Source organism: Phyllobates terribilis, unplaced genomic scaffold (genome assembly GCF_046119375.1).
Source record: "Phyllobates terribilis strain yellow unplaced genomic scaffold, ASM4611937v1 Scaffold_5__5_contigs__length_657084704, whole genome shotgun sequence".
NCBI classification, from domain to species: domain Eukaryota; kingdom Metazoa; phylum Chordata; class Amphibia; order Anura; family Dendrobatidae; genus Phyllobates; species Phyllobates terribilis.
Genome location: NW_027362765.1, coordinates 18,187,372 through 18,214,087, shown reverse-complemented (window position 1 = coordinate 18,214,087; position 26,716 = coordinate 18,187,372). Strand labels below are relative to the sequence as shown.

Below are 26,716 nucleotides of genomic sequence, written 5' to 3'. Positions count from 1 at the left end.
CGGTACGTGTGGTGACTGTTCCCACACGTACTGGAGACACTGTCACGCAGACCCATTCAAATCTAAGTGTCTGCGCACATGTCAGTGTGTTTCCACGGACCATGTGTCTGTGGGCAAAACACGCTGACATGTCTGTTTTTTACACGCTGCACGGTCTGCAAAATGTCTCATGCTGAACACACACAGATGACATCCATGTGTCATCAGTATGACACGTACCGGTGCCAGGGAATCAGTGTACAGTTTGCGCTATTCCCAAGCGTCGGGTGCTGAACGCTGCCCTCATCATTGTCCCTTGCTCGCGCCGTGATCAGCACAAGCAAGGAACAATGTGGGGAGTAGTAGTCTGCTCCCGCAAAGTCCATGTGTAAAAATAAGAATAAAATAATAAAATCCTTATTCTCATCTGTCCGGAGATGTACTCCGCTGTAATCCTCTGACTGCTGACGCCGAGGAGAATGAGCAGCTGCAGCGAGCGGGGCCCTGCACTGAGCGGAGCTCACTGAGTGACAGGTCACTGCTCCTGAGCTCAGCGCAGGGCCCACTCGTTGGAGCTGCACATTCTCCCTGGCTCCTTGGCATCAGCAGTCAGAGGATTACAGCGGGGGACATCTCCGGACAGGTGAGTATAAGGATTTTATTATTTTATTCTTATTTTTAACATCACTAACTGTATCGCTGATTCCCAAACGCCGATACCTGTGATCCTGATGTGGAACACGTGTGCCATACCGGTACCAGAAATATCTGGACGTGTGAAACCGCCCTCAATGTCAGACGTGACTGCTAACTGCGGTTTAGGCACATTGTGGGACTCAGAAGGGAGGGGGCATTTGGATTTAGGAGAGCAGATTTCGCTAGATTTCTTTTGGTGGGAGCCATGTCACTTTTCCAGAGCTTTTGTGCTATCAGTAACTTGGATACCCCTATATTTCTGTTAACAGGTGACATACCTGAGTGGGGACTTATTGGTTGAGTTGAAGCTTGACATTGCAATTGATTGCATTTATTTATTCCAAAGGGTGTGCAACCAAATATTAAGTTAAGCGTGCCAACAATTTTGTCCGGCCCATTGTTGGGGTTTTGTGTGAAATTATGTCCAATTTGCCGTTTTTCCTCAGTTTTTTTTGTGTTGTTCCAATACAGACAAAGGAAATAAACGTGTATAACAAAACATTTGTACTTGCTATATCTTTCTGGGAGAAATACTTAATTTTCTGAAACAATTTCAAGGGTGTCAACACTTTCAGCCATGTATATATTCTGTACTATGTCTATACATTTATAAATATAAGTAATGGTTACTCATGGCTCCGCTCTGTACACGCGCTACTCTGCTTCGTACACATGTGCCTCCGCTCCTTACACCTCGTACACGCGCGGCTCCGCTCCATACACCTTGTACACGTGCGGCTCCGCTCTGTACACCCCGTACACGCGCGGCTCCGCTCCGTACACCTCGTACACACGCGGCTCCGCTCCGTACACCTCGTACACACACGGCTCCGCTCCGTACACCTCGTACACACGCGACTCTGCTCCGTACACCTCGTACACGCGCGGTTCTGCTCCGTATACCTCGTACACCCCCGGCTCCGCTCCGTACGCCTCGTACACACGCGTCTCCGCTCCGTACGCCTCGTACACGCGCGGCTCCGCTCCGTACGCCTCGTACACGCGCGGCTCCGCTCCGTACGCCTCGTACACGCGCGGCTCCGCTCCGTACGCCTCGTACACGCGCGGCTCCGCTCCGTACGCCTCGTACACGCGCGGCTCCGCTCCGTACACCTCGTACACACGCGGCTCCGCTCCGTACACCTCGTACACACACGGCTCCGCTCCGTACACCTCGTACACACGCGGCTCCGCTCCGTACACCTCGTACACATGCGGCTCCGCTTCGTACACCTCGTACACACGCGGCTCCGCTCCGCACACCTCGTACACACACGGCTCCGCTCCGTACACCTCGTACACACGGCTCTGCTCCGTACACCTCGTACACGCGCGGCTCTGCTCCGTACACCTCGTACACCTTGTACACGTGCGGCTCCGCTCTGTACACCCCGTACACACGCGTCTCCGCTCTGTACGCCTCGTACACGCGCGGCTCCGCTCCGTACGCCTCGTACACGCGCGGATCCGCTCCGTACGCCTCGTACACGCGCGGATCCGCTCCGTACGCCTCGTACACGCGCGGCTCCGCTCCGTACGCCTCGTACACGCGCGGCTCCGCTCCGTACACCTCGTACACACGCGGCTCCGCTCCGTACACCTCGTACACACACGGCTCCGCTCCGTACACCTCGTACACACGCGGCTCCGCTCCGTACACCTCGTACACATGCGGCTCCGCTTCGTACACCTCGTACACACGCGGCTCCGCTCCGCACACCTCGTACACACACGGCTCCGCTCCGTACACCTCGTACACACGGCTCTGCTCCGTACACCTCGTACACGCGCGGCTCTGCTCCGTACACCTCGTACACCTTGTACACGTGCGGCTCCGCTCTGTACACCCCGTACACACGCGTCTCCGCTCCGTACGCCTCGTACACGCGCGGCTCCGCTCCGTACACCTCGTACACGCGCGGCTCCGCTCCGTACACCTCGTACACGCGCGGCTCCGCTCCGTACACCTCGTACACGCGCGGCTCCGCTCCGTACACCTCGTACACGCGCGGCTCCGCTCCGTACACCTCGTACACGCGCGGCTCCGCTCCGTACACCTCGTACACGCGCGGCTCCGCTCCGTACACCTCGTACACGCGCGGCTCCGCTCCGTACACCTCGTACACGCGCGGCTCCGCTCCGTACACCTCGTACACGCGCGGCTCCGCTCCGTACACCGTACACGCGCGGCTCCGCTCCGTACACCTCGTACACACACGGCTCCGCTCAGTACACCTCGTACACACGCGGCTCTGCTCCGTACACCTCGTACACACGCGGCTCTGCTCCGAACACCTCGTACACACGCGGCTCCGCTCCGTACGCCTCGTACACGCGCGGCTCCGCTCCGTACGCCTCGTACACGCGCGGCTCCGCTCAGTACGCCTCGTACACACGCGGCTCTGCTCCGTACACCTCGTACACGCGCGGCTCCGCTCCGTACACCTCGTACACGCGCGGCTCCGCTCCGTACACCTCGTACACACGCGGCTCCGCTCCGTACACCTCGTACACACGCGGCTCCGCTCCGTACGCCTCGTACACACGCGGCTCTGCTCCGTACACCTCGTACACACGCGGCTCTGCTCCGTACACCTCGTACACGCGCGGCTCTGCTCCGTACACCTCGTACACGCGCGGCTCTGCTCCGTACACCTCGTACACGCGCGGCTCCGCTCCGTACACCTCGTACACACACGGCTCCGCTCCGTACACCTCGTACACACACGGCTCCGCTCCATACGCCTCGTACACACGCGGCTCTGCTCCGTACACCTCGTACACACGCGGCTCTGCTCCGTACGCCTCGTACACACACGGCTCTGCTCCGTACGCCTCGTACACGCGCGGCTCCGCTCAGTACGCCTCGTACACACACGGCTCTGCTCCGTACACCTCGTACACACACGGCTCCGCTCCGTACACCTCGTACACGCGCGGCTCCGCTCCGTACACCTCGTACACACACGGCTCTGCTCCGTACACCTCGTACACACACGGCTCCGCTCCGCACGCCTCGTACACACGCGGCTCAGCTCCGTACACCTCGTACACACACGGCTCTGCTCCGTACACCTCGTACACACGCGGCTCTGCTCCGTACACCTCGTACACACGCGGCTCTGCTCCGTACACCTCGTACACACGCGGCTCCGCTCCGTACACCTCGTACACACACGGCTCTGCTACATCCACACTGTAAACCCCTCCTGACCCCACACATAAACTTCACCTCATCCAGCACCATGACAACCAGCACAGCAGAGTCCTGCATCCACTGAGGCCCCTGATCATGTGACCCCTGACTCCTCCCCTCCTGTGACCTCATCACAGGTCCTGTGCACACAGAACAGCCATATATGTGGTGGCGGCTCTGCAGGTGGAGGTATGTGGAGATCCCCGTTATTCTCTATCAGGATTAGCCGTTATTCACACTCGTACGTCCATGGTCTGGTTTATTACTATTCGGGTGTAGTTTTTCTTGACATATATTGTGTACAGAGGCCGTAGAAGTTTCCAGCGTATCCTAGTAACCAGTCTGTAGATAATGAACAGCGCACAGATGTCATTCTTGTGCTGCCATTTCTTTCAGGTCCTTCCACTTGGAGGATAACCTGATATCTCACTTTCCTGGCTGTTTGTCTTTTCTTGAGAAAGATGAGTTTAAAGGGACTCTTGTCAGCACAGAATGACTGATCAAACCAAGTACAGGCGCTTGGTGCTACGTGGCGGGGCCAAATATTTAATTACATCTTCCCACCTGCTTGATTTCCATCTATCTCTAGCCTTCTCTGACCCTATGAAGCCAGAGCTGTCAATCAAAGGAGAGGGGGTGGAGTTTGAGGGAAAACAAGCAGGTGGGAAGGTGTGTATAAATGATTAGTCAAGCCGTGAAGAACGGGCAGGGTTAGGGTCAGGCAGACTAGTCATCTACCTAGGGCCCCCAGACAATGGTGTGCCACTAATGGCGGCACACCAAGTGGCCGCTATGGGGCCCGTGAGTTAGAGGGGCCAGCGCCGCCGCTTCCTCCGCATCACATATTTAACTGTATCAGCATCATAGATGCAGATAGAAACGAAAGCAATGATGGAGGAGAGAGCGTCATGTGACACTCCCTCTCCCATCATTCCCCCTCTGCCCCTGACGCAGCGGGTGCAATGACGTCGCCATCCTGTATCGGGCAGTAAAGCTGAGACGCACTGCAGAATCCAGAGCAGCGGGGGGAATGAGGAGAGGTAAGTATTGTATATATATATATATACATATATATATATATATATATACACCACGTGCAGAATTATTAGGCAAATGCGTATTTTGATCACTTTGATACTTTTTATACATGTTGTCCTACTCCAAGCTGCATAGGCTTGAGAGCCAACTACTAATTAAGTAAATCTGGTGATGTGCATCTCTGTAATGAGGAGGGGTGTTGACTAATGACATCAACACCCTATATAAAGGTGTGCTTAATTATTAGGCAACTTCCTTTCCTTTGGCAAAATGGGTCAGAAGAGAGATTTGACGGGCTCTGAAAAGTCCAAAATTGTGAGATGTCTTGCAGAGGGATGCAGCAGTCTTGAAATTTCCAAACTTTTGAAGCGTGATCACCGAACAATCAAGCGTTTCATGGCAAATAGCCAACAGAGTCGCAAGAAGCGTGTTGGCCAAAATAGGCGCAAAATAACTGCCCATGAATTGAGGAAAATCAAGCGTGAAGCTGCCAAGATGCCATTCGCCACCAGTTTTGCCATATATCAGAGCTGCAACGTTACTGGAGTATCAAAAAGCACAAGGTGTGCAATACTCAGGGACATAGCCAAGGTAAGGAAGGCTGAAAAACGACCACCTTTGAACAAGAAACATAAGATAAAACGTCAAGAATGGACCAAGAAATATCTTAAGGCTATGTGCCCACGTTGCGGACCTGAAGCATATTTTTTACGCTTCTCCCTGGCGGGAAAATCGCATGCGGATATTACATGCGGTTTTCCCGCCAGGTAGAAGCGTTTGTGAGGTGTCTTTGCATGCATTTCCGCATGCGGGTTATCAAGCACTTCTCCAAGCATCACTTGGAAAAGTGCTTGACAACTTGTTTAGAATGGTAAAAAATAAAAAAATAAACTTTATACTCACCTTCTGATGCATTCTCTGCCCCGTCCGGAGGCTTGAGCGGCTCACGCTGTTGTGGCAGGACCTGCGGTGACGTCATTGTGTCATGTGGTGGGTCACATGACTCAATGACGTGGCAGGTCCTTCAGACAACAGCGCGACGGAGGGAAAACATCAGAAGATAAGTATAAACTTTATTTTATTCTTTTTTTTACAGGTTCTTTGGTACCCAGGTCTGGATGAGAGTCTCCTCTCATCCAGAATTGGGTACCATCCGCACATTGATTCCGCTGCGCTTCCGCAAAATTAATGAACATGCTGCGGATTTTTGACCGCAGCATATACGCTGCGGAAAAATCCGCAGCTTGGACATTGACATTGCGGAATGCCATTGGGGACCATGGGGTGCGGATATACATGCGTTTTTCAAGCGTTTACGCTGCGGAAATTCCGCAGCATATACGCTTGAAAAACGCTACGTGGGCACACAGCCTAAGACTGATTTTTCAAAGGTTTTATGGACTGATGAAATGAGAGTGACTCTTGATGGGCCAGAGGCTGGATCAATAAAGGGCAGAGAGCTCCACTCCGACTCAGACACCAGCAAGGTGGAGGTGGGGTACTGGTATGGGCTGGTATCATCAAAGATGAACTTGTGGGACCTTTTCGGGTTGAGGATGGAGTGAAGCTCAACTCCCAGACCTACTGCCAGTTTCTGGAACACAATTTCTTCAAGCAGTGGTACAGGAAGAAGTCAGTATCGTTCAAGAATAACATGATTTTCATGCAGGACAATGCTCCATCACATGCATCCAACTACTCCACATCAAGGCTGGCCAGTAAAGGTCTAAAAGAAGAAAAAATAATGACATGGTCCCCTTGTTCACCTGATCTGAACCCCTTAGAGAACCTGTGGTCCATCATAAAATGTGAGATCTACAGGGAGGGAAAACAGTACACCTCTCGGAACAGTGTCTGGGAGGCTGTGGTGGCTGCTGCACGCAATGTTGATCGAAAACAGATCAAGCAACTGACAGAATCTATAGATGGAAGGCTGTTGAGTGTCATCATAAAGAAAGGTGGCTATACTGATCACTAATTTTTTTGTTTTTTGTTTTTGCATGTCAGAAATGTTTATTTCTAAATTTTGTGCTCTGATATTGGTTTAAATGGTGAAAATAAACAAGTGAGATGGGATTATATTTGGTTTTTATTAAGTTGCCTAATAATTCTGCACAGTAATATGCAAACAGATATCCTCCTAAGATAGCCAAATCTAAAAAAAAACACTCCAACTTCCAAAAATATTAAGCTTGGATATTTATGAGTCTTTTGGGTTGATTGAGAACATAGTTGTTGATCAATAATAAAAATAATCCTCTAAAATACAACTTGCCTAATAATTCTGCACGCAGTGTGTGTGTGTGTGTATATACGCAGTACAGACCAAACGTTTGGACACACCTTCTCATTTAAAGATTTTTCTGTATTTTCATGACTATGAAAATTGTATATTCACACTGAAGGCATCAAAACTATGAATTAACACATGTGGAATTATATACTTAACAAAAAAGTGTGAAACAACTGAAAATATGTCTTATATTCTAGGTTCTTCAAAGTAGCCACCTTTTGCTTTGATGACTGCTTTGCACACTCTTGGCATTCTCTTGATGAGCTTCAAGAGGTAGTCACCGGAAATGGTTTTCACTTCACAGGTGTGCTCTGTCAGGTTTAATAATTGGGATTTGTGCAGAAGTCTGGTGGATACACAGCTGATAGTCCTACTGAATAGACTGTTAGAATTTGTATTATGGCAAGAAAAAAGCAGCTAAGTAAAGAAAAACGAGTGGCCATCATAACTTTAAGAAATGAAGGTCAGTCAGTGCGAAAAATTGGGAAAACTTTGGAAGTGTCCCCAAGTGCAGTAAAAAAACCCATCAAGCGCTACAAAGAAACTGGCTCACATGAGGAACGCACCAGGAAAGGAAGACCAAGAGTCACCTCTGCTTCTGAGCCTCAGAAATCGCAGGTTAATAGCAGCTCAGATTAGAGACCAGGTCAATGCCACACAGAGTTCTAGCAGCAGACACATCTCTACAACAACTGTTAAGAGGAGACTTTGTGCAGCAGGCCTTCATGGTGAAATAGCAGGCAACAAGCAGAAGAGACTTGTTTGGGCTAAAGAACACAAGGAATGGACATTAGACCAGTGGAAATCTGTGCTTTGGTCTGATGAGTCCAAATTTGAGATCTCTGGTTCCAACCACCGTGTCTTTGTGCGACGCAGAAAAGGTGAACGGATGGACTCTACATGCCTGGTTCCCACCTTGAAGCATGGAGGAAGAGGTGTGATGGTGTGGGGGTGCTTTGCTGGTGACACTATTGGGGATTTATACAAAATTGAAGGCATACTGAACCAGCATGGCTACCACAGCATCTTGCAGCGGCATGCTATTCCATCCGGTTTGCGTTTAGTTGGACCATCATTTATTTTTCAACAGGACAATGACCCTAAACACACCTCCAGGCTGTGTAAGGGCTATTTGACCACGAAAGAGAGTGATGGGGTGCTACGCCAGATGACCTGGCCTCCACAGTCACCAGACCTGAACCCAATCGAGATGGTTTGGGGTGAGCTGGACCGCAGAGTGAAGGCAAAAGGGCCTACAAGTGCTAAGCATCTCTGGGAACTCCTTCAAGATTGTTGGAAGACCATTTCGGGTGACTAAGGTGTGTCCAAACTTTTGGTCTGTACTGTGTGTGTATATATAGAAATCCCACCCCACACCATTACTGACCCACTGCCAAACCGGTCATGCTGAAGGTTGTTGCAGGCAGCAGATGGCTCTCCACAGCGTCTCCAGACTCTGTCACGTCTGTCACATGTGCTCAGTGTGAACCTGCTTTCATCTGTGAAAAGCACAGGGCGCCAGTCTTGACTTTGCCAATCCTGGTGTTCTGTGGCATTTCTTTGGAGGGCCGCACAGCCCTCCATGTGCTCGCTAGCGGTAGCTCCATTAGGTACCGAGGTGAGAGCCTCTAGACCCCTTGTGAGACCATATGCTGGTGCTTTTGGCCCTGGGTTCCTCCTAATGCAAGACAATGCCAGACCTCATGTGGCTGGAGTGTGTCAGCAGTTCCTGCAAGATGAAGGCATTGAAGCTATGAACTGGCCCGCCCATTCCCCAGACCTGAATCCGATTGAGCACATCTGGGACATCATGTCTCGCTCCATCCACCAACATCACGTTGCACCACAGACTGTCCAGGAGGTGGTGGATGCTTTAGTCCAGGTCAGGGAGGAGATCCCACAGGAGACCGTCCGCAACCTCATCAGGAGCATGCCCAGGCGTTGTAGGGAGGTCATACAGGCACGTGGAGGCCACACACAATACTGAGCCTCATTTTGACTTGTTTTAAGGACATTACATCAAAATTGGATCAGCCTGTAGTGTGTTTTTTCCACTTTAATTTTGGGGATGGAAATTTGATTTCCATTGATGATTTTTGTGTGATTTTGTTGTCAGCACATTCAAGTTTGTACAGAACAAAGTATTCAATGAGAATATTTCATTCATTCAGATCTAGGATGTGTTATTTGAGTACTCCCTTTATTTTTTTGAGCAGTGTATATATCTCAGTGAGTACATTGTGGCCATAACACTGCAGGACTTTGGGGGCTGCATTATACTCTATGGGGTGGCTACATTATACTCTATGAAGGGGCTGCATTATACTCTATTGGGGACTATGGGGTACATTATATTATATGAAGGACTATGGGGTGCATTATACTATTTGGGGGTTTGCATTATACTATATGGAGTGGCTGCGTTATACTCTATGGGGGCTGCGTTATACTCTATTGAGGACTATGGAGTCTGCATTATACTATATGGGGTGGCTGCGTTATACTCTATGGGGAGGCTGCATTACCCTCTATTGGGGACTATGGGGTGCATTATACTATATGAAGGACTATGAGGTTTGCATTATACTCTATGTGGTGGCTGCGTTATACTCTATGGGGGGGCTGCTTTATACTCTATTGAGGACTATGGGGTGCATTATACTATATGGCGGGCTGCATTAGACTATTTGGGGGTCTGCATTATACTATATGGGGTGGCTTCATTATATGAAGGGGCTGCATTATCCTCTATTGGGGACTATGGGGTGCATTATACTGTATGAAGGACTATGGGGTGCATTATACTAAGGGGTCTCCATTTTACTATATGGGGTGGCTGCGTTATACTCTATGGAGGGCTGCATTATAGTCTATTGAAGACTATGGGATGTATTATACTATATGTACTATATGGGGGCTGCATCATCCTCTATCAAGGACTATGGGGAGTGCATTATACTATATGAAGGACTATGGGATGCATTATACTGTGGGGAATGCTTTGTACTATAAGGAGGACTATGGGGAGTGCATTTTACTATATGGAGGACTATGGGGAGTGCATTTTACTATATGGAGGACTATGGGGAGTGCATTTTACTATATGGAGGACTATGGGGAGTGCATTTTACTATAACAAAGTCTCCTGCAGACCCCGGGTTGTCATGCCAACCCATCGGCGACCTGCATTCATGTAACACGGGTGCCGATGGGCAGGACTTGTGACGTCCTTCCGCCGCGGCCATGTTAAATGCCGCTGTTAGAGAATGACAGCGGTATGCAGGTGCATCTCACTAAATTAGAATATCATCAAAAAGTTAATTTATTTCAGTTCCTCAATACAAAACGTGAAACTCATATTATATAGAGTCATTACAGAGTGATCTATTTCTTATTTCTGTTAATGTTGATGATTATGGCTTACAGCCAATGAAAACACAAAAGTCATTATCTCAGTAAATTAAAATAATTGACAAAAAGCACCTGCAAAGGCTTCCTAAGCATTTAAAAAGGTCTCTGACTGTTTCAGTAGGCTCCACAATCATGGGAAAGACTGCTGACTTGACAGATGTCCAAAAGGCAGTCATTGACACACTCTACAAGGTCCCAGAGTCTGGATGAAGAGTGGAGAGGCACACAATCCAAGCTGCTTGAGGTCTAGTGTGAAGTTTCCACAATTAGTGATGGTTTGGGGAGCCATGTCATCTGCTGGTGTAGGTCCACTGTGTTTTATCAAGACCAAAGTCAGCGCAGCTGTCTACCAGGACATTGTAGAGCACTTCATGCTTCCCTCTGCTGACAAGCTTTTTGGAGATGGAAATTTCCTTCTCCAGCAGGACTTGGCACCTGTCCACACTGCCAAAAGTACCAATACCTGGTTTAAAAACAACAGTATCACTGTGCTTGATTGGCCAGCAAACTCGCCTGAAATTGTCAAGAGGAAGATGAGAGATACCAGACCCAACAATGCAGACGAGATGAAGGCTGCTATCAAAGCAACCTGGGCTTCCATAACACCTCAGCAGTGCCACAGACTGATCGCCTCCATGCCACGCCACATTGATGCAGTAATTGATGCCAAAGGAGCCCCGAACAAGTATTGAGTGCATTTACTCAACATACATTTCAGTAGGCCAACATTTCGGATTTTAAAAACATTTTTCAAGCTGTTGTTATTAAGTATTCTAATTTACTGAGATGATGACTTTTGTGTTTTCATTGGCTGTAAGCCATAATCATCATCATTAACAGAAATAAACACTTGATATAGATCACTCTGTTTGTAATGACTCTATATAATGAGTTTCATATATATCATTTGTATTGAAGAACTGAAATAATTTTAACTTTTTGATGATATTCTAATTTAGTGAGATGCACCTGTATGTTAACAGCCTCGGGTGGATCGTGATTCCACCCGCAGCTATTAGGGGCACATGACAGCTGTACAGATCAGCTGTCATGTCCCCGGAAAGGTGCAGGCTCATCACTGGAGCCTGTGCCAAAGGGAGAGTCAGGGGTTAAAGCAATCAAGAAGAAAAACTTTTTTCTTAGACATGTTGAAATCTAGAATAGCAGCTGGAGTTATAAGACCTCTTCTTTCCAGAATGATGAGATGTATAAAAATGAACCGTTACCATAATTTGTTGGCTCTATAAAGACTGTCATGCTGAGCCTTGTGTTCTTTATGCTAAATTATCTGAATTCATCTTCAATTATATCAATTGACAGGACATACTGTAAGTATTCTCTGTCTGACCTCTATATGTTTGTAGAGTTCTATCACATTATTGTTTTATACTGGCATCACAATTCTAGAAATTGCATTTCCATATAGTACTTTGTCTGTTTTTACACTGGCTTGTCCTTTTTCCATTTAGGTTTGTCCAATTTTAATGACCAGTCAAACATGGATAGAGACAGGGACAAGATGGCGGAAAGGATATTACACCTCATCCTAGAGATCCTCTTCCGTCTTACTGGAGAGGTGAGAGATTCTGATGATGTCACATTACATCATTCTTATCTATGGGAATAACAGATGAACAGAACTGGAGAGGTGAGGACTCTGGAAATGTCTGTAGTGGGATTTATTAATGTGTCTCTCCATAACCAGGATTACACAGTAGTGAAGAAGACCTCTAGTGAGCTGTGTCAGGACCCTATGTCTGAGGGATGGAGAAGACCCCCGGGTCCAATCACTGGGCCTCCTCCTCACCCCCTGATACATGAGGACATCAATGACCAGAAGATCCTAGAACTCACCTACAAGATGATTGAGCTGCTGACTGGAGAGGTGACACTGCTGGGAATGCTGGGACATTATACAGTAACGCTATGAAGGTATCGGGGGATGACTGTATCATTGTATGTGTCAGATTCCTATAAGGTGTCAGGATGTCGCTGTCTATTTCTCCATGGAGGAGTGGGAGTATTTAGAAGGACACAAAGATCTGTACAAGGACATCATGATGGAGGTTCCCCAGCCCCTCACATCACCAGGTAATAGACAGGACTAAATATAGACGGCTTATGATTATCTGTATGTAAAGAATGATTTCAGTCCCTTTATGTGTTTCCTCCAGTTCTATCTAGTAAGAGGACAACACCAGAGAGATGTCCCCATCCTCTTCTTCCACAGGACTGTAAACAAGAAGATCCCAATGTTCCTCAGGATCATCAGGTAGATGGAGAGAAGGTGTCATGAGATCTCCCCTATGATGTGTAGACGGCTGTGAAGGTCTTGTGTTCAGTCTTGTTTTATCCCCCAGTATTAGTAACATAGTTTGTAAAGCCGAATAAAGACTTGCGTCCATCAAGTTCGACCTGTTAGTTCTGTAATTGCTAAAGTTGATCCAGAGGAGGGCAAAAACCCCAAATGATTTAGCCAATCTTCACCTGAGGAAAAATTCCCTCCCGACTCTGAAACCAGCAGTCAGAATAAATCCCTGTATCAACCTACTATTTTATTTTATTTTTAAGTATATGCTGAAATCTGCCTGGTATCTAGAAATGCATCCAGTCCCCGCTTGAACTGGTGTAGTGAATCTGACATTACCGTCTCCTCACTCAGTGAATTCCATATTCTCACTGCTCTTACCGTAAAGAACCCCTTCCTATGCTGGTGCTGAAACCTTTTCTCTTCCAGTCTTAGTGAATGTCCTCTTGTTACCGTAATATCCCTCCTTTTGAACAAATCCGGGCAAGATCTCTATACTGTCCCCTAACATATTTGTACACATTTATTATGTCCCCCCTCAACCTTCTCTTTTCCAGGCTGAATAGTCCTAGTTTTGCCAACCTCTCTGGGTATTGCAGTCCCTCCATTCCCTTTATTAATTTTGTTGCCCTCCTTTGTACCTTTTCAAGCTCATTTATATCCTTTCTATATATTGGGGCCCATAACTGAGCACAGTATTCCAAGTGTGGTCTGACCAGTGCTTTGTACAGTGGAAGAACAATGTTCTCATCCTTTGCAGCTATACCTCTTCTGATACATCCCATTACCCTGTTTGCCCTTACAGCAGCGGCCTGACTTTGGGCACTCCAATTTAGTTTGCTATCAATCAAGATGCCCAAGTCCTTCTCCATCTCTGAATTCCCCAATGATTTCCCATTCAGTGAGTACTGGTGACTTCCATTTTTCCTTCCCATATGTATGACCTTACATTTCTCCTCGTTAAACCTCATTTGCCATTTAATGCTCGACCTACCCAGCTTATCCAAATCCCTCTGTAGGTCTGCACTGTCCTCTTTTGTATTAATTGTTTTACATAACTTTGTGTCATCTGCAAATATTGATATTTTACTATTTATCCCGTTGACTATGTCGTTAATAAAGATATTAAATAACATTGGGCCTAGTACAGACCCCTGTGGTACCCCACTAGTGACACTTACCCAATCTGAGTATATTCCATTTATAACCACCCTCTGCCTTCTATCCTTTAGCCAGTTAGCTACCCACTTGCAGACATTTGCCCCCAGCCCCATCATTCTCATTTTGTATACTAACCTATTATGTGGCACGCTATCGAACGCTTTTGAGAAGTCGAGATACACGACATCCACTGGTTCCCCCTGATCTATTCGAGAGCTAACCTCCTCGTAGAAGTCAATCAGGTTTGTTTGGCAGGAGCGATTCCTCATTATATGTTTTATGCTTGTGTAATGAGAACGGTGTAGATGGCAGGATTAGAGCTGATCATAGATGTGACTTCTCCATCTGTCTGTGACTTTTATAGTATTTATTTCAGGATGAAGATTTGACCCATATTGATACTATAGAGACATGTGTGATGGATGATGAGTGGTGTAAAGAGGAGATTGCTTCAGATGATGACTCAGGTGAGTAGTAACCATTAAGTGCAGAGAAGTCACAAATTCTTCTCATGGGAATATATATACCATGACAGAACTAATTCTTAACATGTAAAGAAAAGCTGGGTGTCACATTTTTCTTAAAAAAAAAAACAAAAAAAAAACCATACATGACAATCAAGTAAGACAAAATTACTTGGCTCTTCAGCGTTTCTACTTGCAGAGGACAATACTGTTGGACTGCATGTTTTTTTATGTCCAAGTGTCTCACTTCTCCCTTGTCAGACACCAGTCAGTATCTATATTCATTTTTGTTTATCCAAGGCCATCCAAATCTTTTCTGTGAGTTTGTGTTACATGACACATTTAACTCATCATTATTACTCAGCAATGAAACACAGAATGATTAGAAAACTGAGAGAAACCATTTTGTTACAATATTCCCATGTGCCCCTTCTGATTATTTGTCATGGGGGGCCGTCATTCACTGGCTGCTACAATTTTGTGTTCATTGTATTGAACTCTGTGCGCAGTTATTTTCCCTCGTTCAACCAAAATACACATTTTATAAGGATGAAAATATGATACTGTTATGAATGTCAGGAATTCTGACTACCTTCTTGGAAACGTTAGTGGCACTAATGAAAAACAGCTGGAGGATCAGTTTTCAACTAAGTCACATGACTGTATAAAAGAGCATGTTAGAGAGGCAGAGTCTCTCAGAAGCAAATATGGTCAGAGGTCACCAATCTATGAACAACTGCTTCTAAATATTGAGGAACAATTTCCTAAACCTGTTCCTCAACGTAAAATTGCAAAGACTTTCAATATACCACCATCTACAGTACAAAATATCATCAAGAGATTCTGGAGAAATCCACGTGCACAAGGGACAAGACTGACCAGAGATCATTGTTTGCAAACACAGTTTTTGTTATGCAATCCATAAGTACAAGTTAAAGTTGTATAATGTGCATTGTGTGCAGAATTATTAGCCAATTTGTATTTTTTATGAATAATTTTATTATTGAACAACTCTAGTGCTGTTGTCAGTCCAAAGGTTAATTATCCTGAATATCTCTGTATGCAGAATTATTATGCAACTAACTGAAAAACGTCCGTTGTTTATTTTCATCTGTTAAAGTGAGAACAATAACCAAAAAACTAAAAATGTACAAAACTACATTTCTGTAGTTTCAGTAACAGCCATAATCCTTCTGCCCATAGTCTGTCAGTTCCTAATATATCACTGATCAAACCACAGCCTCCCAGACACTGAATAGAGAGGTGAACGTTTTCATTCACCATAAATCTCTTATGTAAGAAGGGACCACAAGTTCTCAATAGCTTTTAGGTCCGGTGATGACAGGGCCATGTCATTATTCTTTCATCCTTAAGGCCTTTCCTGGCACCGAGCACTGGAGACTTCAATGCTGCAATGGAGCATTTTACTACAGAAAAATAATGGTTTTCTTGAAAGATGCAGACTTTTTTCTGTATCACTGCTTGAAGAAAGTGTCTTCTAAAAACTGGCAGTAGATTTGGGTGTTTATTTTTCAGTCCATCTTAGACCATTTTGGGTTTAACTAGTTTATGTTCAATAATACCAGCAGTACCCCACATTCACCTTGCTGGCAATTGAGTGGAAGTGGAGGTCTTTTGCCAATACTGATTCAGTCACGGCCCATCCATCTGGTCTGTGAAGAGTCACGATGATCTCCTCAATCTATAAAACATGTGAATAATCTGTCTTAAGATATTTCTTGGCTCAATTGCAACGTTTCGCTTTCTGTGTCTTGCTCAGTGGTGGTCGGGCTCAGCCTCCTCACCTTGGCCTTGTCTCTGAGCACTGAACATCTTGTACTTCTGTGTCTTGCTCAGTGGTGGCCGGATTTTAGCCTCCTTACCTCGGCCATGTCTCTGAGCACCTTGTAGTTTGTGTCTTCCTCAGTGGTGGTCAGGCTCGGCCTCCTTACCTCAGCCATGTCTCTGAGCGCTGAACACCTTGTACTTCTGGCCTCCAGAGAGGTTGCAGTTCTTGAATATGACAGCACTGGAGGATAATGGCTTCCTGGTCGCTTCGCATCTGTATCTCTTGTAGTTAATGTGCGTCTTTTTTCTCAACACATTTTTCTGACCTTGTTGACTATTTGCAAAAAAAACTTCTGATGGTTTTGTGATCGACTCAATATCTGAGAAATTTCAGGAGTACTACCTTCCTGTGTAAAACTTTAACAATTTTGGTTACAGTTCTGTTTGTGGCCCATTTTGCCTGAGGGAAAAAAAGCTGTTAATAATTTTGTACACCTGTACAAAAAGTGATGGTATCCTTAGGCCAAACCCTCATTTAATATTCAAATACACATCACCGGATCTGCTTCATCCAATAAGCATTCAAGTTTTTACAGCTTGGAGTTGGAAAATCTGCATAAAATGATGATATGGTCAAAATACTCACTGCCTAATAATTGTGCAGTCAGTGTAAAGAAAAAGCCATTAACCAACACAATCCAGAAACACTGCTGTCTTCTCTTGGCCAAACTCCTTTATAATGAACTGAGACAAAATGGAAAATGATTCTGTGGTTAAATGAATGAACATGTGAAACTCTTTATGGAAGCCACAGACGCTGTGTCCTGCAGACTCAAGAGGAAAGCTATCATCCAACTTGTTACCGGCGCACAGTTCCGCATCTCTGATGTCTGTATGGGGGGCATTAGTGCTTATAGCATGGGCAGCTTACACATCTTGAAAGGCACAAACAATGCTGAGGTTTTAGAACAACATATGCTCCCATCCAGACAATGTCTATTTCATTGAAGGTTTTGCACATTTCAACTAAACAATGCTAAATCACATACTGCATCTATTACAACAGCATGACTTTGCAGAAGAAGAGTTTGGGGGATGACTTGGCCGCCTGCAGTCCAGAATTTTGACCAACAGAAAACATTTGAAGCATTATGAAACCAAAAACCAAGCAGTGACAACCATGGGCTGTGAGGTAGCAAGAATCCTTCAGTTTGAGATCCTTGGTTTACGTTAATAATCAAATTTTGCGGTTTGCTGCATGTCTCACAAATTGCATAGAAAAGTTTTTAGTTATGTTATAAAATATCAGTACTGTTTACAGGTGGTTATTAAAAAGTAATATGTTTTATTCTTGGCAGGTGACTGTACCAGGTGCTCAGAGGGACCGCCGATATCTTTACATTGTAAATTAGATGATCATAGTATCACACAAGATCCATATGAAGAGCATGTCATTATTCAAGTTATTCCTCCATGCCTTGACAGCAATGATCTATCATCTTATTCTTTGAATGAGGTTCCAACTTTTGATTCATCACAAACTGTTAAAAAAAATAAATCTCACAGAAGGGTTTTTATAAATCAAAGCGGTCATACGATTGAGAAACCATATTCATGTTCAGAATGTGGAAAATGTTTTAATCAGAAATCCAAACTTATGAAACATAAGAAAGTTCACACAGGGGAGAAGCCATTTTCTTGTGGAGAATGTGGGAAATGTTTTAGCGAGAAATCAGATCTTTTTAGACACCAGAGAATTCACACAGGGGAGAAGCCGTATTGTTGTTCAGAATGTGGTAGATGTTTTAACCAGAAATCTGGGCTTGATAGACATCAAAGTATTCACACAGGTGCCAAGCCATATGCATGTTCAGAATGTGGGAAATGTTACGCTGCTAAATCAAATCTTGTTAGACATTTGGGCATTCACGAAGAATCAAAAATGTTCTCATGCTCTGAATGTGGGAAATGTTATGCTGCTAAATCAGATTTTGTTAGACATTTGGAAATTCACACAGAAGCAAAGATGTTCTCATGTTCACAATGTGGAAAATGTTATAATACTAAATTAGATCTTGTTAGACATCTGGGAATTCACAAAGAAGCAAAGATGTTAACATGTTCTGAATGTGGGAAATATTTTAATCAAAAATCATATCTTATTAAACATGAGCGAAGTCACACTGGGGAGAGGCCATATTCGTGTTCAGAATGTGGAAAATGTTTTAGGCAGACATCAGATCTTGTAAAACATAAGAAAATTCACACAGGGGAGAAGCCATATGTTTGCTCGGAATGTGGGAAATGTTTTAACCGGAAATCAAACCTCATTAAACATAAAAACATTCATATAGGTGTAAAGCCATTTTTTTGTGAAGAATGTGGGAAGTGTTTTAGTGAGAAATCAGTTCTTCTTAGACATCAGAGAATCCACACGGGTACAAAACCATTTTCATGTTCTGAATGTGGAAAATGTTTTAACCAGAAATCAACTCTTGTTAAACATCAAAATACTGTTAAACATCAAAATACGTAAAAATATTAATGTTGCATCAAATCTTGTCAAACACAAGGCCTCATTCGGATATCTGTGATTTCACTCGTGTGTTCTAGCCGTGGTTTTCACAGATGCGACAAGTACGCCTTAAAGTCTATAGTGCTATCTACATGTCTGTGCTTTTTGTGGACCGTATGTCCAGAAAACAAATTAAGGAGAGATGTGTTCCTTTTTGATCGGAATCACGGGTGAAAACTATCCATACAAGTCTGTGAAAATCACGGGCAGCTTACGAATGGCATCAGTGTGCTGTTTGTGAACAAAATTGTGGATAGGAAAAGTGAAGAAGCCTCACAATTTGTTTTTTCATCATTAAGAATCACACTCATGAAATACTAGTGGTAAAAACAGACCACTGACCAGAAACTAATGAAACTCTGATCCAAAACTGTGATGAATGACAGTCCATGTTGTTGTGTACCATAAATATGGACATCTGAATGAGGCCTAGGAAGGTTTACGTAGGTATAAAGCTATTTTAATGTTTTGAATGTGGGAAACTTTATAGTGATAAATTAAGTATTGTTAACCTATTAAGTTATGGACTCCATTGTGCACATAAAAATCAATAAAGAATGTTTCTCTAATTAAGAAAGTTGCACTTATCTGTGTTGTTTTTCTTCTTCTTTTTTTTTTTTTCTTTTTGCTTTCAATAACCTTCATAGCTGTTTTTTCACCTTTCCATATTTATTTTTTTTTGCCTAGGGGCTTTTCCCAGCACTGGTCATTTGATTTCTCATGATTTGGCATGTCATGAACACACTTTTCCGCATGTGAGGTCGGGTATGCCTGCACAGGTTATTTTATCTCTTCTCACTAAATCTTGCACTCAACCTCTGTTATAGGCTGAAAGTGAGCAGAAATCACACCCGACACAATCCAAACATCCCGGATTCACAACACGACGCCACAACTCATCCAGCCTACGAAATATATACTACTGTCCGATAGTCAAAAGACCATACAACCTCTGAAAGGCTATGAATTCTTTAGAGCATGCAAGGACGAAACTTACTAAAGTTTTAAGCTTTAATATATAAAGTATAATGCTTACATGAAAAGGTTTAAAAAGAGAAAAATAATGATACACACAAATAAGAAAAACAGTTCTACAATAAAAATGAAGAAAACAGAAATTCCTAAACCTTTCCATCTAAAGTTATTCTTCTATTTCCCTGAGGGAAGGAGAATAGGATTATGGATCACATCCAGCAGAACCTGAACCCCACTTGTGAACATCTTTTCATTGAGTAGCCAATCTTTTATATGCCTGGCCCTGGGCTCAAGTTTCCAGGACAGCCTAGATTGTAATAATAAAATCGCAGGTCTGTAACTGGACCATGGTCTTAGATGCGAGAATCTTGCATGTGAAATACCTTGTTTCTTCCAACCACCCATCTCCCAATAGTGAATCGGAAAAGTCCAGCCTCGCCATAAAGGACTATATGCCCATGCTTTGAAGCTTGGCTCACCTGGCCGATGTGTCACAGAGTAAGAGAGAGTGATTTTCCAGCTCCAAAGTTCGGGTCCTTGTTGATTTCAATGTGGTTTAGGTACAAGTTCTGGTACCCGAACCAAACTTTGGACTAAAATTCGGTCGGGTACTAGAACACAAACCTCCACGGGTCTGCTCATCCCTATTTCCCTACTGATAACCCATTAGGTGATTCAAAGGAATTAATGCAAATTGGAATGAATGGTATCAAAACAAATTTCACATAAATAATCCTCTTAGCCACAAATTTTTCATGTTCACAGGGGTAAAAGAGAAAATGGACTCCAAATGTATTATGCAATTTCTTGCACATGCAGCATTATCCCATATGTGGTTGAAAACTACTGTTTTGCCTTGAAAGGGAAGGAGCGTTATTCAGTTTTATCTGAAATAGATTGCAGATACGTGTTGCATTTGCAAATCTCCTGAGGTGCCAAAAAAGCAGAAACATCCTCTTCCAAAAAAGTGACTCTATTTTGGAAACAATACCCCTTAAGTAATTCATCTAGGGGTGGTGAGTGCATTTTTAACCCACAGATGCTTTAATGTACTTTTAAAAATAATTTTTATTTTCACTTGCCAATTTTATATTTTACTAAAATGATACCCTAGCCTCAAATTTTTAATTCTCACAAAGGGGGTAATAGGAAAAAATTGGATACTCTAATTTTTAACGCAATTTCTTCCAAACATAGCAATACCTGAAATGTAGTTGGATACTGCTGTTTGGTTACACGGCTGAGCTTGGAAGGGATTAAGTGCTATTTTACAGCACAAATTAGGGTGGAATACCTTATGGACGCAATGTTGAATTTGCAGAGCTCCTGAGGTGCAAAAACTGCAGAACTCCCAACAAAAGTAGAATTATAGAAACTACAGTTGTGCTCAAAAGTTTACATACCCCGGCAGGATTTTTGCTTTCTTGGCCTTGTTTCAGAGAATATGAATGATAACAAAAAAACGTTTTCTCCACTCATGGTTATTGGTTGGGTGAAGCCATTTATTGTCAAGCTAACCAAACTAATTTATTGCACAACTGTATTATCTCTCCTCCTCACTTATATGTTCCTCACCCAATCACCTCCAAGACTTCTCCCAGGCATCCCCTATACTCTGGAATTCTGTGCCCCAACACCTCCAATTATCCACCAACTTCTGAACTTTCAGATGGAACTTGGAAACGCATCTCTTCAAGCAAACTTAGCCTATAATAACCCCCTGCCTCCTCACCACCACCAGAGCTGCCGCAACCCCCCAACCTACTGTCTCTATCCCCACTATCTGGTAGACTGTAAACCCGCAAGGGCAGGGCCCTCTCCCCTCTGTATCAGTCTGTTATTGTTAGTTTGTTCACTGTCTAGGACCGCTCGGAGAGGTCGTCCTAGGCAAGAGTAAATCCTCTCCATCCTTGACTCTATCTGTTTCTATTTCCAGTGGTGAGACCCGCTTCTTTGAGACTGGCCATCTGGATTCCGGAGCCGCTGGGAATCTCATTCAACAGGCTGTTGTGGAGCGGTATCAGATTCTTGCTTGTCACAGCCAGTAACCCTTCAGGTGGGAATGCGGCACTCGGAGAAGATCTCCTTTCATGTGCTGTCCAGTCTCTCTCACCCCCTCTTGCTTGGTCTACCCTGGTTACAAAGATATGAGCCTGTCCTGAGTTGGAGATCTGGTGAAGTGCTCCGTTGGGGTCAGGAATGCCATGAATCCTGTCTGGTTCCGGTTCGTCCAGCTCGACCCCCGTCTACTCCGGCTAATCTACCTGGTCTGCCGGCACCCTACTGGTCCTATGCGGACGTCTTCGACAAAAAGCAAGCAGAGACACTACCACCTCATAGGCCGTATGATTGCCCCATCGACCTGGTACCTGGTGCTTCTCCTCCCCGCGGGCGTATCTACCCCTTGTCACTGGCTGAGACCCGGGCCATGTCTGAGTATATAGAGGATAATCTTGCTAGGGGATTTATCCAGAAATCCACCTCTCCAGCTGGAGCAGGATTCTTCTTCGTCAAGAAGAAAGACGGCTCTCTACGTCCCTGTATCGATTACAAGGGTCTTAACCAGATTACCATCAAAAATAAGTACCCCCTGCCTATCATCTCGGAGCTGTTCGACCGCCTTAAAGGCACGAAGATCTCCACCAAGCTCGATCTTCGTGGGGCGTACAATTTGGTCCGGATCCGCCAGGGAGACTAGTGGAAGACGGCATTCAATACCCGGGACGGTCACTACGAATACCGTGTGATGCCCTTTGGTCTCTGTAATGCTCCAGCCGTCTTCCAGGAGCTGGTTAATGACATCTTCGGTGATCTCCTGTATTCTTGTGTGGTGGTATACCTGGACGATATCTTGGTCTTCTCTCCGGATAAGCCCTCAAACCGGAGGGATGTGCGTCAGGTTCTGCTAAGGCTCCGGAAGAATTGCCTATACGCTAAATTCGAGAAATGCCTCTTCAGGCAGACCTCCCTACAGTTCCTGGGCTATATTATCTCTGAGACTGGTATGCGGATGGATCCGAGAAGGTCTCTGCCGTCTTAAAGTGGCCCCGACCGGAGGGGTTGAAGGCGATTCAGTGATTCCTGGGCTTCGCAAATTATTACCACCTCTTCATTCTTCATTTCGCCTCCTGGACTGCTACCATCTCCGCGCTCACCCGTAAAGGGGAAATCCCAGGGAATGGACTTCCGAAGCGGAGGAGGCCTTTGTCTCCCTAAAACAAGCCTTCTCCTCCGCTCCTGTGCTACACTGTCCGGATTGCAACAAGCAGTTCTTCCTGGAGGTTGATGCATCCTCCGCCGCAGCAGTGCTCATCCAGAAATCCTCGTCCGGGAGAATGGGAACCTGCGGCTTCTTCTCCAAGCTCTTCTCCTCGTCCGAGCGCAACTACTCCATAGGAGATTGTGAGCTGCTGGCCATCAAATTAGCGCTGGAGGAGTGGCGCTACTTGCTGGAGGGGGCTCTGCACCCGGTGGTCATCTACACTGACCACAAAAACCTTGCTTATTTGCAGAACGGCCAAAGACTAAATCCGCATCAGGCCAGGTGGTCTCTATTCTTTGCCCGATTCTGCTTCACTCTGCATTACCGCCCAGCAGACAAGAACATTAAGGCTGACGCTCTATCCCACTAATTCCTGTCTTCCGACCAAGAGGAGGAGCCTCTACATATCATTTACCTCTCCAAAGTAATGACTGTGGCTCCGTTTGACCTGTCTCATCTTCCACCCGGTAAGACCTTTGTAGCGGTTCCGGATCGTAAGAAAGTTCTACTCTGGGGTCATTCATCCAAACTAGCCGGTCATGCTGGCCAGATGAAGACCTTTCTGCTCATCGCCCGACATTACTGGTGGCCTTCCCTGCGCAAGGATGTCGCAGACATCGTCACGGCTTGTTCCTCCTGTGCCCGTAACAAAGTTCCCAGGCACCTTCCATCTAGCTGTCTCCTTCCTCTTCCCGTGCCTTCCGCTCCGTGGCAACACATTGCTATGGACTTCATTACGGATCTCACTCTTTCTGCCGATTGTACTGTCATTTGGGTAGTCACTAACTGCTTTTCTAAAATGGCCCACTTCATCCCTCTGCCTGATCTTCCGTCTGCATCTGTGCTGGCTAAGGACTTCATCCATCAAATCTTTCGTCTTCACGGCCTACCCCTCTACATTGTGTCTGATCGCGGGGTCCAGTTCACTTTGCGCTTCTGGAGAGCTACGTGTAAGCTGCTGGATGTCTCCTTGGATTTCTCCTCTGCTTATCATCCTCAATCCAATGGTCAAGTGGAATTTATTAACCAGGTCTTTACCCGCTTTCTTCGGCATTTTGTCAACGCTCACCATAACGATTGAGTTGAGCTCCTGCCCTGGGTCGAGTTCTCCTATAACAACCATGAGAGCGAGTCTTCTTCTAAATCCCCGTTCTTTGTGGTCTACGGTCAACACCCCCAGATTCCTTTTCCCGTCTCCTCTTCTGTGGACAACCCTGCCGCGGAGTCTCGTCAGCGAATTTTCGGCTATTTGGGAAGACACTAGATCTGCACTTCTTCAGTCCTCTGAGCGGATGAAGAGACATGCTGATAAGAGACGTCTGGATCCGCCTCAATTCCGTCCGGGAGACAAGGTCTGGCTTTCCTCCAAATATGTTCGTCTCAAGATACCTTCCTATAAGTTGGGTCCGCAGTTCATCGGCCCGTTCGAGGTTCTGAACCAGATCAATCCCGTGGCTTACCAGCTGAAACTCCCGGTCACCTTACGGATTCCCAACTCCTTTCATGTATCCCTCCTCAAACCTGTTGTCCTTAATTCTTTTTCTGGACAACCCAGGTACCGCTCCAGCTCTAGTCTCCGCTGAGGATGTCTTTGAGATAGAAAACATTTTGGCCACCAGGAGGGTAAGAGGAAAGACTTTCTTTCTTGTGGATTGGAAGGTTTGGCCCTGAGGTGAGGTCTTGGGAACCCAGGGAGAACATTCATGCCCCTCATCTTCTTAAAAAATTTCTCACGGGCCTAAAGAAGAGGGGGCGTAAAGGGGGGGGGGCACTGTAGCATCGGCGTCTCTGCCTCCTGCCGGGCAGAGACGCCGTTCCCCCTCACCGCCGCGGTCCAGGTCCGGCATCTTCCCCCTCCCCTGCTGCTGTGGCGTGCACCGCGCGCAGCTTCCTGGGCACTGTGCTTAGAGTCCCCGGCCAATGGCTGGAGGACTTCCCCTATATAAGGAACCTCCTCCAAAATGGAGGTGCCTGTGCAAGTTTATTGTTCCGTGTGCTAACACTTGCTCCAGTCCTCAGGTCCCGCTGCCTGTCAGTCTGTCCAGCCCGCCAGCCTGTCTAACAGTTCTGTCCTCCAGTCTGTCTTCAGTTGTGCCCGCCAGCCTGCTTACCTTGAGCACCTGCCTGTAACCTGCCGTGTCCGCCAGCCTGCCTCCCCGGAGCACCTGCCTGTCACCTGCCGTGCCCGCCAGCCTGCCTACCTGGAGCACCTGCCTGTTACCTGTCGTGCCCACCAGCCTGACTAGAGCACCTGCCTGTTACCTGTCGTGCCCAACAGCCTGCCTACCTGGAGCACCTGCCAATTACCTGCCTTGCCCGCCTGCTTAGCTACCCGGAGCACCCGTCAGCCTTCCTGCTGTGCTCATCCGCTGTACCGGTCCGTTCCTGCCATCTGTCCCGTGGGAGTCACCTGCTTTCACACAAGGTTGGTCCCAGAGTTGCACCTGGTCCCTCCCTGGTTCACAGAGTCGCCCAACTGAAGAGTCTGAACCTATTCCTCTACTAGATGAGAGTATAGTTGTGTCTTTTGTCTCCCTGGACCTAGTGGAAGAGATCTATAGATCTAAAGAGTTAGCTCTAGACAATACTCCTACCCAAAGATTATTTGCTCCTCCCCAGTTTCGTCTGCGAGTCCTACCGGAATGAATAATAATAATCTTTTTTATATAGCGCCAACATATTCCGCAGCACTTTACAATTCAGAGGTTCATATACAACAGTCATAAGTAACATAGCTAAAGATAATACAATGATTAAAGCAAAAATAATGATGACCCTGCTCGTAAGAGCTTACAATCTACAATGAGGTGGGGGCGACACAAAAAACAGGGGCTTATTTACAATGATGGTCCAGCCATCTTGAGGGGATGAGGGATATATAAAGGCTACATGATCTCATCACCAGCCAGTATCTGTAGTGCTTTTGGGTGCTGTGGAGTTTGGTGGAGACTTATGTTTGGAGAAATAATGAGTGGGCTATAAAAATACAAAAGGGCTTTGATTAGGGAACGTGAAAGGCCACCCTAAACAGATGTGTTTTTAGGGAGCTCCTAAAACTGTAAGTTGTGGTTCATCCTAATTTCTTGGGGTAGAGCATTCCGAACAATAGGTGCTGCTCAGGAGAAGTCTTGGAGCTGGGAGTGGGAGGTACAGATTAATGTGGATGTTAGTCGAAAGTCACTTGCGGAGTGTAGAGAACGGGTAGGCAGATAAACAAATAAGTGAGGAGATGTAGGGGGTGCCGTGCTGTGGAGAGCTTTGTGGGCGAGAACAAGCAATTTAAATTGGATCCTATAATGTATGGGCAGCCAGTGCAATGACTGGCACAGAGCTGAAGCGTCCGAGTAACAATTAGCCAAATAGATGACCCTGGCTGCTGCATTAAGGATGGACTTGAATGAATCAGTATTCACAGGTCACCCTGGGATTAATAATACCATAATTGATAACCAGGAATTTTTGGTGGCCTACCATTGTTAGGAATTGCAGGGAATATGTTATTGCATGTAAAATCTGTGCCTGAGCCAAAATGCCCAAGCTCGTCCAACTGAACTTCAGTCTCCACCCCAC

The 26,716-nt window shown here is 45.8% G+C and overlaps 1 protein-coding gene across 1 annotated transcript in view; it reads left to right on the top strand.

Moving 5' to 3' along the window:
• Nucleotides 1–19,445, top strand: part of LOC141270844 (uncharacterized) — a 56,981-nt gene extending 37,536 nt beyond the window's left edge. The window contains exons 10-16 of the mRNA XM_073680941.1: nucleotides 4,000–4,060; nucleotides 12,083–12,189; nucleotides 12,319–12,498; nucleotides 12,581–12,704; nucleotides 12,788–12,885; nucleotides 14,459–14,549; nucleotides 17,693–19,445. Of these exons, the coding sequence (XP_073537042.1) occupies nucleotides 4,000–4,060; nucleotides 12,083–12,189; nucleotides 12,319–12,498; nucleotides 12,581–12,704; nucleotides 12,788–12,885; nucleotides 14,459–14,549; nucleotides 17,693–18,870 (1,839 nt within the window). The 3' untranslated portion in view covers nucleotides 18,871–19,445. The remainder of the gene's footprint in view (nucleotides 1–3,999; nucleotides 4,061–12,082; nucleotides 12,190–12,318; nucleotides 12,499–12,580; nucleotides 12,705–12,787; nucleotides 12,886–14,458; nucleotides 14,550–17,692) is intronic.
• The last annotated feature ends 7,271 nt before the right edge of the window (nucleotides 19,446–26,716 follow it).